Source organism: Gossypium hirsutum, chromosome D04 (genome assembly GCF_007990345.1).
Source record: "Gossypium hirsutum isolate 1008001.06 chromosome D04, Gossypium_hirsutum_v2.1, whole genome shotgun sequence".
NCBI lineage: Eukaryota > Viridiplantae > Streptophyta > Magnoliopsida > Malvales > Malvaceae > Gossypium > Gossypium hirsutum.
This window is the reverse complement of record NC_053440.1, coordinates 16,788,543-16,800,978: the sequence shown is the minus strand read 5'-3', so window position 1 is coordinate 16,800,978 and position 12,436 is coordinate 16,788,543. Positions and strand designations below refer to the sequence as shown.

At 34.8% G+C, this 12,436-nt stretch overlaps 2 protein-coding genes across 5 annotated transcripts; both read left to right on the top strand.

The window, feature by feature from the left end:
* Positions 1 to 1,387: 1,387 nt before the first annotated feature.
* On the top strand, positions 1,388 to 5,939 carry LOC107899693 (glucose-6-phosphate 1-dehydrogenase, cytoplasmic isoform). Of its 4 annotated transcripts, none has more exons than XM_016825464.2 (16): positions 1,388 to 1,561; positions 2,121 to 2,292; positions 2,445 to 2,530; positions 2,684 to 2,744; positions 2,833 to 3,019; positions 3,156 to 3,313; positions 3,395 to 3,463; positions 3,691 to 3,749; positions 3,870 to 3,906; positions 4,030 to 4,101; positions 4,274 to 4,421; positions 4,509 to 4,604; positions 4,752 to 4,822; positions 5,021 to 5,136; positions 5,354 to 5,399; positions 5,465 to 5,939. In XM_016825464.2, exons 2-16 carry the CDS (start codon positions 2,140 to 2,142, stop codon positions 5,642 to 5,644), a joined length of 1,539 nt encoding a protein of 512 aa, XP_016680953.1. In that variant the 5' UTR covers positions 1,388 to 1,561; positions 2,121 to 2,139; the 3' UTR covers positions 5,645 to 5,939. The 4 variants fall into 4 exon arrangements, 3 of the variants coding, with proteins under 3 accessions (XP_016680953.1, XP_016680954.1, XP_040948010.1); XM_016825465.2 differs by having other exon boundaries at positions 1,406 to 1,531; XM_041092076.1 differs by lacking the exon at positions 1,388 to 1,561 and adding an exon at positions 1,589 to 1,880.
* A 1,906-nt stretch (positions 5,940 to 7,845) lies between these two features.
* On the top strand, positions 7,846 to 12,003 carry LOC107899695 (F-box protein SKIP14). Its single transcript, XM_016825466.2, has 3 exons — positions 7,846 to 8,206; positions 8,449 to 9,391; positions 11,062 to 12,003. Exons 2-3 carry the CDS (start codon positions 8,477 to 8,479, stop codon positions 11,584 to 11,586), a joined length of 1,440 nt encoding a protein of 479 aa, XP_016680955.1. The 5' UTR covers positions 7,846 to 8,206; positions 8,449 to 8,476; the 3' UTR covers positions 11,587 to 12,003.
* The last annotated feature ends 433 nt before the right edge of the window (positions 12,004 to 12,436 follow it).

Below are 12,436 nucleotides of genomic sequence, written 5' to 3'. Positions count from 1 at the left end.
ACAACGATCCAAACGTTCTTGAATGTTAGTGTCCAAAAACTGACCCCATTCCCAAGTGAACCAATTCCCCTCAAAACCCAGATCATGAAGCTTACAATTGACCAAAATTGAACGGAAGGCCTCCATCTGTCGATCAAAGCGAAGACAACCCCCTCGCTTTTCAAAAGCATATGCTATCTCGTTGAAATCACCAAGCCACCATCCACGGCAAAGTAGAATTACTCCCTAAATCTTGAAGAAAATGCCATGAGCCAGCGCTTGCTTGTTCTACCGAAGACCCATAAAACCCTATGAATCTCCAACTCATCCCAGTAACATCATCAACAACAACCACATCAATATGGTAACCCGAATAAATCAGATGCAAATGAACCTAATATCCCAATTTCCAACCCAACGAAATGCCACCCTACTACCAAAAGCTGAAATATTTATACCACAAAAAAAGCCAAACTGGCGACGCATTTGATCCATCCCCTGAGCATCAATTTTTGTCTCTATAAGAAAAAGCATCTGGGGATTGTATTTACGCAACATATGCTGCACATGTCGAACATTCAGTGGATTCTCCAAACCATGGACGTTCCAACTAAATAGATTCATTTAGAAAATATAAAATTATATGCTCCCATTCTTAACTAATTATTTTGTTCACTTAGAAAACAATTATTTTGTAAAAAATATAAAAACCCAAATAATAGACATACTTCAAAAATTATCTAACATACAAAAGTCAATATCTTTTATTAACATTTCAAAATGTTTATCTTTTATTATAATTATAAATTAAAATCAACTAGTACAATGTAAAATAAAATTACAATTACAATCAATACATTCAGTAAACAAAGGAAAAAAGATGATGGTTAAACAGAGAAGGGAGTGAAAATTGAGAAGTGGTTTCAGTTTGAGAGAGTTAGGAGATTATGATGGAGTGTCTACATGAGACTCTGTGAGTTATTTATATGACCCTTTTATAATAGGAATAAACTTAGTTACATGATGGCAATGACGGTAATGTAAAGTCTTAAGATGAGACATGTTAGGGCGATTAGCGATCAATTACGTTAAACCTCCACGTGATTTTCATATAACCTTAGTAAATGTGCATAGTTTATCTGGCTGAGGTTCGCGGACTAACTATGGGTTCGCGGTGTTGTTGATTCTATTTGAAGATATGTGTTAAGCTCTTTACAAGTAGTCTATGAGATGAGATTCGCATATTATACTGTAAGGTCCGCTATACCAGGTATAACACATTCTTATAACTACAACTAAAATCAATCATTAGTACAAACAAACCTAAAATAGAATAAACTAAAAATTAGCGTGGAATTAACAAAAATACGGTGAAATAAATGTGCTGTGTGACAAAGAACATAAAATATCTTATAAACTTGGGTGGCTAAGATCAGAGGCAGATAAGACTGTTGGTAGAACAATTACTGCTTTAAAACCAGAAATTTGCTTCCCCAAAATTTGAAACATTAACTCTACATCAAGCCAAACTCTCTCTATCTTCAAACCCCAGGTTTCAGTTTTATCTGAATTGTGCAGTAAGGTTTGTTTTACTTGGTTTATATGATCCGGGGTCTTGATTCTTGCTTTCAAGAAAGTGTTTTTATTGAGTTTCTTTTGATTGGTCGTTTCATTTCATTTCAACTCTGTGTTGGGTAGTGAGTTTTTTTCAAGCATTAACTCAAACAACAAAACCGAACTCGACTCTGTCTTTGTTCTTGCCTTTCAGAAAGTGTTTTTCTTTACTTCTTTTTGATTGGTTGTTTCATTTGATTTGAATTCTGCGTTGGGTTTTGAGTTTTTCATGGAAAGTTTGTTTCTTTCTGGGTGGGGATCCATGCTATAAAAGTTTGCATTTTTTTGTAAGTTTCTTTTGCATGTTTCTGGTATATCCAAGAGAAGCTAAAGGAATCTTAATTTCTTGCTTTTATAAGCATTATAACTTGAGAATTGAATATTAGTGTTGAGAGCCTGGGCAAGCTAAAAAACTGATTACCTGTAGGTCTTTCCAGTTCTGGAAAATTAAACCAAATCATGATATATATATATAAGGCAAATTCACTATCTTTTTTTGTATATAGATGACATTTCTTTGAATACAGATCATACAAAGCTTAGAGGATGGGATCGAGTGAATGGAGTCATAGGAGTGACTCGTTTTGGAGCAATGATAATGTGGCAGAAACAGGGTGCCTCTCAATCATTGTTCTTGGTGCCTCTGGTGATCTCGCCAAGAAGAAGACTTTCCCTGCTCTCTTTCATCTTTATTGCCAGGTCAAGTGCTATATATTCATTCATATTTTTCATTAAAACTGAAATGAAATTGGTCTACGTCTCACTTCCTATGGAGTTGTCGGTTGGCTTTGCCGAAAGGTCGAACATGATGCAATTGGATGCTAACCGCGACAGGGGCTGTGTATATGCAGGGCTTTCTACCACCTAATGAGGTGCACATTTTTGGCTATGCAAGGACTAAGATTTCAGATGATGAGTTGAGAAACCGCATCCGCGGGTGAGACATGGATCCTCTCCTTCAAAAAGAATAAATCTACGTCTACAGTTCACTCTTTGGTCCATAAATGTCGCTCATTGTTGTTTTACTTTATGATGAATGATGCAAAATCACAAATGATAGGTTTGACTGACATTTTAATTGAACCCGCAGATATCTTCTCGGTGAGAGAAGCAGTTCACCCTCAGAAGATGTGTCAGAGTTTTTGAAGCTTGTCAGTACAGCGCTCTAGCCATATGTTTACCACACTTCAATCCCATATTTGCATGTTAGTTTTATCAAGCAATTGCAATTATATGTAGGTTAAATATGTAAGTGGGTCATATGATTCTGCTGAGGGCTTTCAACTGTTAGACAAGGAAATTGCAATGCATGAAATCTCGAAAAGTAGTCAAGAAGTGTCATCTCGGAGACTCTTTTATCTCGCACTTCCACCATCGGTATATCCATCGGTTTGCAGGATGATCAGGAAATATTGCATGAACGAATGTACGTACTTCTGTTCCAAGACCAACAGTGCTTGAATGCATCATTATTTCTTGGGACTATGAATGTTGTTCTCACTTGCTTCACATTTGTTTCATATTTCAATGGATTTGATAACAAGATATAAGATATTTTCCAGCTGATCTTGGTGGATGGACTCGGGTGGTTGTTGAAAAACCATTTGGAAAAGATTTGGACTCTGCCGAGCTACTGAGTTCCCAGATCGGAGAGTTGTTTGATGAACCTCAAATTTACCGTATCGATCACTATTTGGGAAAGGAATTGGTCCAGAATCTGGTAATAAACATGTAAATAGGTGCTTGTATTTCTTGATTTCTTTAGCAGCTCTGCTCATATCTGGCTTTATGGCACTTGCAGTTGGTGCTTCGTTTTGCTAATCGCTTCTTCTTGCCCCTTTGGAATCGTGACAACATTGATAATGTACAGGTGAGGATCCTCCTTTGTGGATGTTTAAACATTCGAAGATGCTATGGCGAAGGTTTGATTGGTTTAGGATATGCTTCTTAGGCAACAAGTTTCATCAGTATATGCTGATTTTCACTTTAAAAAGGGAAATTTGTTAAAAGCCATGCTAAGCTGAAAGAGCTTTGCTAATTGTCAAGTTATAATATTGCTTTGATATTAATCCCTATGTTCTTTGTTTCTTTTGGCAGGTTGTGTTCAGGGAGGATTTCGGAACTGAAGGTCGTGGTGGATATTTTGATGAATACGGGTATGCTTCATAGCACTTATTTCAGATCCTTATGGTATTAGAAAATGCATGAAGAACCATGCACCTCAGCTAGGCGTATCTGCACTCTTAGTTCTTTTTCCTTTTGTGCTCTTTCTGCAGAATCATCCGTGATATTATCCAAAACCATCTGTTGCAGGTAAGGTCATTACTAACCTCAACTAGATATCATATGGTTAGAATGAAGCCTAACAAGTTGGCAAGAACATGCTATGCACCATTAGCCTACTTCCCTTATTAATCGAGTTCATAACGACAACAGGTTTTTTGTCTTGTGGCTATGGAGAAGCCTGTCTCTCTCAAACCCGAGCACATTCGTGATGAGAAAGTGAAGGTGCACTTTTTTCCCCTCTCTCCAGACTTTAGGAATTGCCATATACTTAACAGACCGATGTTTTGAGAATCCATTAAAAAATATATGGTTGAGATTCTCGAAACTTCGAGTTTAGGTACTCTTAAGTCAGTGCTTTCTTTATCATAGATGCTTATTATCATATAAAATCCAGGTTCTTCAATCGGTACTCCCAATTAAAGATGAAGAGGTTGTACTCGGACAATATGAAGGTTACCGAGATGATCCAACAGTTCCTGACTACTCAAATACCCCAACATTTGCTACTGTTATCCTCCGTATACACAATGAAAGATGGGAAGGTAGCATAATTACTTCTTTTCATTACTGTTGTTTGTTTTACGTGCTTCTTCATTGAGTTGCTAATTTCACTCATTGATGTGTTTCAGGTGTTCCATTTATACTAAAGGCAGGGAAAGCATTGAATTCAAGAAAGGCAGAGATACGTGTTCAATTTAAGGATGTTCCTGGTGATATATTCAAATGTATGACAATTGGCATATAAGATTCTTTATAATTCCACTTATGGATTACTTGTTTATCATTGGCCTCCAACCCTTTTCTTTATTAACTCTTTTCAAGTATTCTGACATTTTAACAAGCTTGTTGCTGGAATTGACTTCTTTATTTAGGTGAAAAGCAAGGGAGAAATGAGTTTGTCATACGGCTGCAACCTTCTGAAGCGATGTACATGAAGCTAACAGTGAGTTGGCTAATCTTATTGTGTCCATCTGAAAGGCTATGATCAGAGCTATAGTTTCTATGAATGTTGTTTTCACGCTTGTAGACTTTCCTTCATGCTTCAACATGTATAGTTCCAGATTATTTTCAATTTAAGCTTGAAAACCGGTTGCAACATCTTTGCGCCTTTAAACTGATTTGCATTTTCTCTATAATGCAGGTGAAGCAGCCTGGTCTGGAGATGTCAACAGTGCAAAGTGAACTAGACTTGTCATACAAGCAACGCTATCAAGGTGTTACGATCCCAAAGGCTTATGAACGTCTTATTCTTGACACGTATGGTCCTTGCCCTTCCTGATTCTTGAAATATTATTATTCGGGATCCTTTAATCTTTCTGCTTTCAAATGAAGTGCTTCAATTTTCATTCGAGCTTTAAAGGCTAGTAGGTTTAGGATTAGAAACCATGATAACCAGTTAAATACATTTGAGAATTAAGAATACAGTGTTAAGGTTCCCATGTAATGAACAATGGATCTACGTTTGGTTATACAGGATCCGAGGCGATCAGCAGCATTTTGTTCGCAGAGATGAATTAAAGGTAAGAACTTGTGCACACTCCTTGCAGAAATTCAAACCGATATTCATATTGCTTCAATTTGACAGGCGGCATGGGAGATATTCACACCTCTTCTACACCGAATTGACAATGGTGAAATGAAGCCGACTCCATACCAACAAGGCAGCCGTGGTCCTACAGAAGCAGATGAGCTTTCGGCTAAAGCCAGTTATGTTCAAACACATGGATACATTTGGGCCCTCCCACCTTATAGAAACTTGCTATAACTTGGTATTTCATCACCATTCCCATATAAGTCGAGGTATTGGTTTGTAACACATCCAATAAAAACGCAGCCATGTAACCCTATCTCAGCCAAGCCTAGGAACCTTTTACCCTGCCTATTTGAAGTATTTTGTGTATAGAATAGGATTCTATATCCCTTTTTGAATCCTATTTGGAACATTTTATGAAGGGTGTTTCCTTGTGATGGGGGGAAATAATGTGCGTCTCATTTTAGGGTATGGCATCAGGTTGGCTTGACCATAGAAATATACAACTGTTCCAAACCTGTTTACTTGAGCCACCCTTTGTCGTTTGCAAGAAATCAATAGCTCCACATTCAAACAACTTTTATCCTTAAAGAGTTTTTCACCTTGGAAAAATATAGGGGAGAAAGGTAGGATGGGCAAGGCAAAGAAAACCTAGAAAGGCAGGTAAACAAGATGTGGAGCCATAAGTGTGTGTGTGGAAAGCTTTCTTTTATTAGCCACACATCTCTCCCAAATTCCCTCAAATTGAACCTTTTTTCACTTTACTTGTGCCACCCAATATACCAAAACTACATTTATACACTAACCCCACTTTTTGTTCATGTAAACATCAAAGATACCATTTCGGATTTTATATCCCAACACATTAGTTGGGCATGGGATTATGAAAATAATTAAAACCAAAAAAAGGAAAGAAAAAAAAACACGATTTGATGGCTGCTGAAACCATGGTTCAACATAATACTAATTAGGATGTATATTGGACGTAAATATAAAAGTATATTTTTTTTAAATTTAGAAAACAATTAAACATACTCATATCAAATAAATATATTTATGTAATCATTTCATCTTATTTGTTTTTTATTTTTAATTTTGGACATAATATTCTTTGAATTTCGTGAACAGAGTGGATTAGATAAAATGTCGATGTCATGCTAATTTATATGTCAACTTTGTGTACCTTTCTCGTTTTCCTTTACCTTTTTTTTAAAAAAAATTTCAAATAAAGGAAATTTGTGAAATGAAAATAGTATTTTTAATTATAATTAAAAACAAGTTAGAGAAGGAATATTCAAACTTGACATTGGAAACATTATTTATTTACACTAACTATGCATACAATTTTTAAATAATAACTTCTCATAAAACTAAAATTGGCCATCCCAATCCCTTTTTTCTCTTTTCAAACCAACGAGGCTTTTTTTAACACTTCAATTTTATTAAAAATTTATTTTAATCATTCATTTAAATTTTATTTTGTTTTTTTAAACCTTAAATTTTTATTTTATTTTTATCAAATCATCCAAAAATAAATGAAAAAAATCAACAAATATTGACTTTGTTGATGTATTTTAAAGGAAATAATGAAAAGTGTACAACATAGATAGTCTTATGATGTGATATACTGATATCCATACGGGTATGCACTTTGAGTGAGAGCAACGCGGATTCCTAGTAACTAGGAATCCTTTCGTTATTGCCAAATAAATCGATCAATAATCAATTTGAAAATGAAAACAAAAAAGAGTCTTCTTTTTTGTTTACTTTACTCTTTTTCTTTTCATTAAACTTCCTATTTAATGATCCTGATATGAATCTAGAGCGTTATCAATGTCATAATTTATGGGAGCAACTAAATAACGTAAATTGCCACATGGATGTCACACTAATAATTAATTGAACTTTTTAAAATTTCAAAAAATTTAAAAAATATAGAAAGTTATTAAATTTATTTACTTTTTTGTAAAAATATTAAAAAGTAATTAATTCTTGATGTGATAATTCACATCAACAAAGTTAACATTTGTTAACTCTTTTTATTCATTTTGTGTATGGGCGAAGCTAAAATTTTTTTGAGGGATCAAAATTAAATTATAAAATTTTTAATAGATTAAAATATGATTTTACCATGTATTAATTTATAATTTTAATATTTTTAAAGATATTAAATAAAATTTTTCTTCTTATTTAGGAGATTAAAATATAATTTTACCGTATATTATTTTATACTTTTATTAATTTTAAAGGGGTTAGAAGCGAAATTTTTTATTTTTAGGAATCAAACTCAAAGCGGTAAATAAATCATAAATCATTGTACTTTTTTTAACTGCAACAAGGCTTGCCTTACTAATTAATAAACGCAAATTTTAATTTTCTCATTATCTAACAATTCATTAAAATTGTATAAAAAAATCCAATTCACTAAAAAAATTATATACACTTTAAAAAAAAAAAAGAATTTGAAAGTCACCACCTAAACAAACCCCTCCAATTGGCCTGGAATCTTGTTTCCCATTCCTTCTTGCTCTCCTTTTTCCACTATTTTTGGCCAACTCTGTTTTTTTTCCTCTGTTCTTTGCCCTTTTAACTTTTCTTCTCCATTCTCTTTCTTTCTGCATTGCTCTTTGCATGAACCAAAAAAATTAAGTTTGGTCAAAAACCTTTTGATTCTTTTATCTCCTCAGTTAGATTCTTTCATATTAAGATGTTTTTTTCCCTTTGAAGTATCTTGTCCTTCTTTACTTTGCCATTCTTTCAAAGTTTCAACTTTTGCCTCCAAATTCACAAAACAAGGTAAAAAAATATCTTTTTTGAGCTTAATTTGGCTCCTTTCATATTTTTTTTTACAAGAAACTCTATAGAATTTCTGGTGTATTTTACTTTTTTTAGGTCTGGCTTGACACCTGAAATAATGGGTTATCTAATTTGTCCTTGTTTAACTTATATATATATATATTTAGTTTGGTTTAGAATCATGTTATTTGTTTCAATTGTTGGCTGAGTTTAGGGTTCTTTCTTCTTCTTTTTTTCCTTAGATGTGTTGGTGATTGAAGACAATAAAAAATGGCATTGAAGTGGGATGATATTGGGAACTCGTTGAGTTATTGGAGTTGCAATTGGGATATGGAAAATGATCATTTTAGTGGAAGTGAATCAAAAGGCTTTTCTGAGGCTGTTAATGATGATATTGTTGATAGACTGCCTGCAGATCCATTTGGGATGGAAATAAGGTCTACTTTTGCTGCAGCAATCACAGGTTGGATTCATGATGTTGAGAATGAATTGGGGTCAGATTTATGTGTGTTTGGCATGCAAGATGGTGATGAAAATAAGATTACTGATCATCACCGTTTGTTCAAGGGTCTAAATTCGGTTTGGAATGGGACCGTGAGTTTCCAACAAGGAGAAGGCAATTCAAGTTTTTCTGGATTTGGTTCAGAAGATGATGATAAAAACATTGATGATGATCAATCATCTTTCTTTAAAGGTAATCATCGAGTTCGAAATGGAACCCTGAGTTTCCAACAGGAGGAAAGTACCTTTCAAGTTGATGAAATATCAATCCCAAATGAATTTATTGATGGATTTGGGATTGGTAATGGACTTCCCGATGGAGGTTTTGTATTCAATGATGAAGGTAATAAGTTGGAGGGCTGCAATGGAGTTTCTTGTGATGATAGTGAAGGAGATGCTCCAAATAATGCTTTGTTTTTCACCCTTGGTTATCTTGGTGTTAAGGATCTCCTTGTAATGGAAAGGGTCTGTATATCTTTAAGGGATTCTGTTAGAAATGATCCTCTCCTTTGGAGGAACATTCATATTGAAGATTCGTTGAGTAAGAGAATTACCGATGATGCTCTTTTAAAATTAACTAGCAGGGCTCAAGGCACTATTGAATGCTTGAGTCTGGTGGGGTGCAAAATGATCACTGATGATGGTTTGAAACGCGTGCTTGAAAGCAATTCCAAGCTCAGTAAGGTTAGTATTGCAGTGCAAGTTGCTGTTATTAAGTCAATATGGTTTAACTTTTCATATACATTAGTCAATTTGTTATATAATTCGTATGTATACATATATCTTAAGGAAGGCCACTGACACTTTTTTTTTAATTTAATTGATTTAGTATTGTTTTTACTCTTTTGGTATGTGCTAATGATGTTTGTATTTAAGGTTATAAAGTTTAGTTTCACTTTGGTTAGAATTGTTGGCAAAATTACTCTATTATATGTTGTGTGTTTAGATAGTGAGTTAAGATTGTTAGCATGTAAAGCAGTTGATGGATTCTAGTACGTGGAATTTTTGTTTTGTGTTTAGGTAGCGCGATAAGGTTGTTAGCATGTAAAGAAGTTGATGAAACATGTGGGTTGCATGTTGTGTGTTTAGATAGCAAGTTAAGATTGTTAGCATGTAAAGCAGTTGATGAATTCTAACACGTGGATTGTATGTTGTGGTTTAGATAGCGAGTTAAGATTGTTAGCATGTAAAGCAGTTGATGAATTCTAACACGTGGATTGTATGTTGTGGTTTAGATAGCGAGTTAAGATTGTTAGCATGTAAAACAGTTGATGGATTCTAACACGTGGATTGTATGTTGTGTGTTTAGATAGCGCGCTAAGGTTGTTAGCCTGTAAAGCAGTTGATGATTTCTAACACATGGATTGTATGTTGTGTGTTTAGATAGCAAGTTATGATTGCTAGCATGTTAAGCAGTTGATGAATTCTAACAGTGGGTTGTATGTTGTGTGTTTAGATAGCGCGTTAAGGTTGTTAGCATGTAAAGCAGTTGATGATTTCTAACACGTGGATTGTATGTTGTGTGCTTAGATAGCGAGTTCTGATTGTTAGCATGTAAAGCAGTTGATGAATTCTAACACGTGGATTGTATGTTGTGTGTTTAGATAGCGCATTAAGATTGTTAGCATGTAAAGCAGTTGATGATTTCTAACATGTGGATTGTATGTTGTGTGTTTAGATAGCGAGTTAAGATTGTTAGCATGTAAAGCAGTTGATGAATTCTAACACGTGGGTTGTATGTTGTGTGTTTAGATAGCGCGTTAAGGTTGTTAGCATGTAAAGCAGTTGATGATTTCTAACACGTGGATTGTATGTTGTGTGCTTAGATAGCGAGTTTTGATTGTTAGCTTGTAAAGCAGTTGATGAATTCTAACACGTGGATTGTATGTTGTGTGTTTAGATAGCGTGTTAAGATTGTTAGCATGCAAAGCAGTTGATGATTTCTAACATGTGGATTGTATGTTGTGTGTTTAGATAGCGAGTTAAGATTGTTAGCATGTAAAGCAGTTGATGAATTCTAACACATGGATTGTTGCCTTTGTTTTTTATGACATCGATAATATAAGTATTTTTTGGAATTGTCTTCTGGATGCTCTAGGATTTCAACGATGATAGTAGTCCGATTATTTTATTGATGTCTCTTATTGCCATTAAAACTTAGAATTGACTTATTTGCTACTCTTGCTCTGATGAAACTTTCTATATTAGTTTCGGTTCTTGCTCCGTGGCCCTTTATTGGCATTGATTGTTTTAAGAAAATGTCATATTTTAATGTACTTGAAGGTTTGGTGAAGTTAGATTTGACACAATTTATGTTCCCTATGAGGTCACCAAGTTGATCAATTTTCATGCAGTTAAGTGTGCCAGAATGTACGAGACTTAATGTCGAGGGCATTTTGTTGAATTTAAGAGCTTTCAAGTCTGCTGGGTTCCCAGGAATAAAACATTTAAGAATAGGTGGAAGTTTTAGCGTAACAGAAGAGCAATTCAAAGAGTTGAAGTTATTACTAGGGATAAATAATTCAATGCAACTGCAAGAGCAAAAACCACAGTTTTTCCGACAGGGGCAATCACATCTCATGTCTGATGATGATAGGGCAATCGACATTGAAGTTTGTCCTAGATGTCAGAAATTGAAACTAGTTTATGATTGCCCATCTGAGAGTTGCAGAAGAACATATCATGCTGCTCAGTTGTGTAGGGCTTGCATTCTCTGCATTGCACGTTGTATCCATTGTGGTTGCTGCTTTAAGGACTGCGATTATGAGGAAACATTTACCCTCGATTTGCTTTGTTTCAATTGTTGGAAGCAAATAGGTGGCCCTTCTTCTAAGCACGTGTTGCACGAGACGAGGAATCAGTTATGCTTTCATGGGTAGCTCAGAAGATGTGATATAATATTCCTTTGGATACAGATTGTGGACAAGACACTTGTTGTTGCACAATGGCAAAACTTAGAAAGTGGTAAGAGATGCCTAGCATCTTAAGCCTAGTCTAATGGCTGCCATGATGAGTATTCCTGCTTTGTTGGATGGGAACATTGAGGTCGGTTGGTTGGCAGGAATGAGATATGGAGGTAAATCTTATAAAAGATCCTTCCATTGATTGTGTTGATGAAAGCATTGGTGATTTGTTCCATCATTGGGAAGAAGGAAGAATGGCGTGGAGCGAGGATGGTGGATGACCAGGACTTTCTTTCATAGGGAGCTTTGTTGTTGGGATAACTGTAATTTAATCCATGGGCCTTGACTGAAATTCATTTGTTTTAAATACGAAAGCTGAATATAGTTAGTCAATTTCCTACTTGGACTTGGATGATCCCTTACAGAGTTTTTTTTTGGCATTCTAAAAATATAATCAACGTCCGCCTAAAATTTTAATTAACAACTTTTATTAGGTTTTGTGAATGCTCATCAAGAAAATGGAGAGAGGTTTCGGCCCTCCCTGAATTTTATATATGGATGGGCCTCTCCCAATTAGATTTGTAATTTGGGGGGCTGACTTTTATTCTAGAAACTTCGTTCAGATGGAACCCCAATTATTTCTTCACTTTTATTCTAGAAGCTTTACACAGACTCATTTTTTAGGTGGTGGTTTCAATTTTCAGACCTTTCCCAGTTAAACCAAAAATCAAACTGCAATGAATATCACATTATTGCATGTGAAAAATCAATGGGTGGGTTTGAGGGGTGGTCCATCTATTTGTGGATATGGTTTTAAATTTAATAT

What these genes read in the sequence shown, in the direction of transcription:
- LOC107899693 (XM_016825464.2), top strand. Translation starts at nt 2,140, where the DNA reads ATGGGATCGAGTGAATGGAGTCATAGGAGTGACTCGTTTTGGAGCAAT. An exon ending in TCTTTCATCTTTATTGCCAG is followed by an intron (nt 2,293 to 2,444) that starts GTCAAGTGCTAT and finishes GTGTATATGCAG; the next exon opens with GGCTTTCTACCACCTAATGA. An exon ending in TTGAGAAACCGCATCCGCGG is followed by an intron (nt 2,531 to 2,683) that starts GTGAGACATGGA and finishes TTGAACCCGCAG; the next exon opens with ATATCTTCTCGGTGAGAGAA.
- LOC107899695 (XM_016825466.2), top strand. Translation starts at nt 8,477, where the DNA reads ATGGCATTGAAGTGGGATGATATTGGGAACTCGTTGAGTTATTGGAGT. An exon ending in GCAATTCCAAGCTCAGTAAG is followed by an intron (nt 9,392 to 11,061) that starts GTTAGTATTGCA and finishes ATTTTCATGCAG; the next exon opens with TTAAGTGTGCCAGAATGTAC.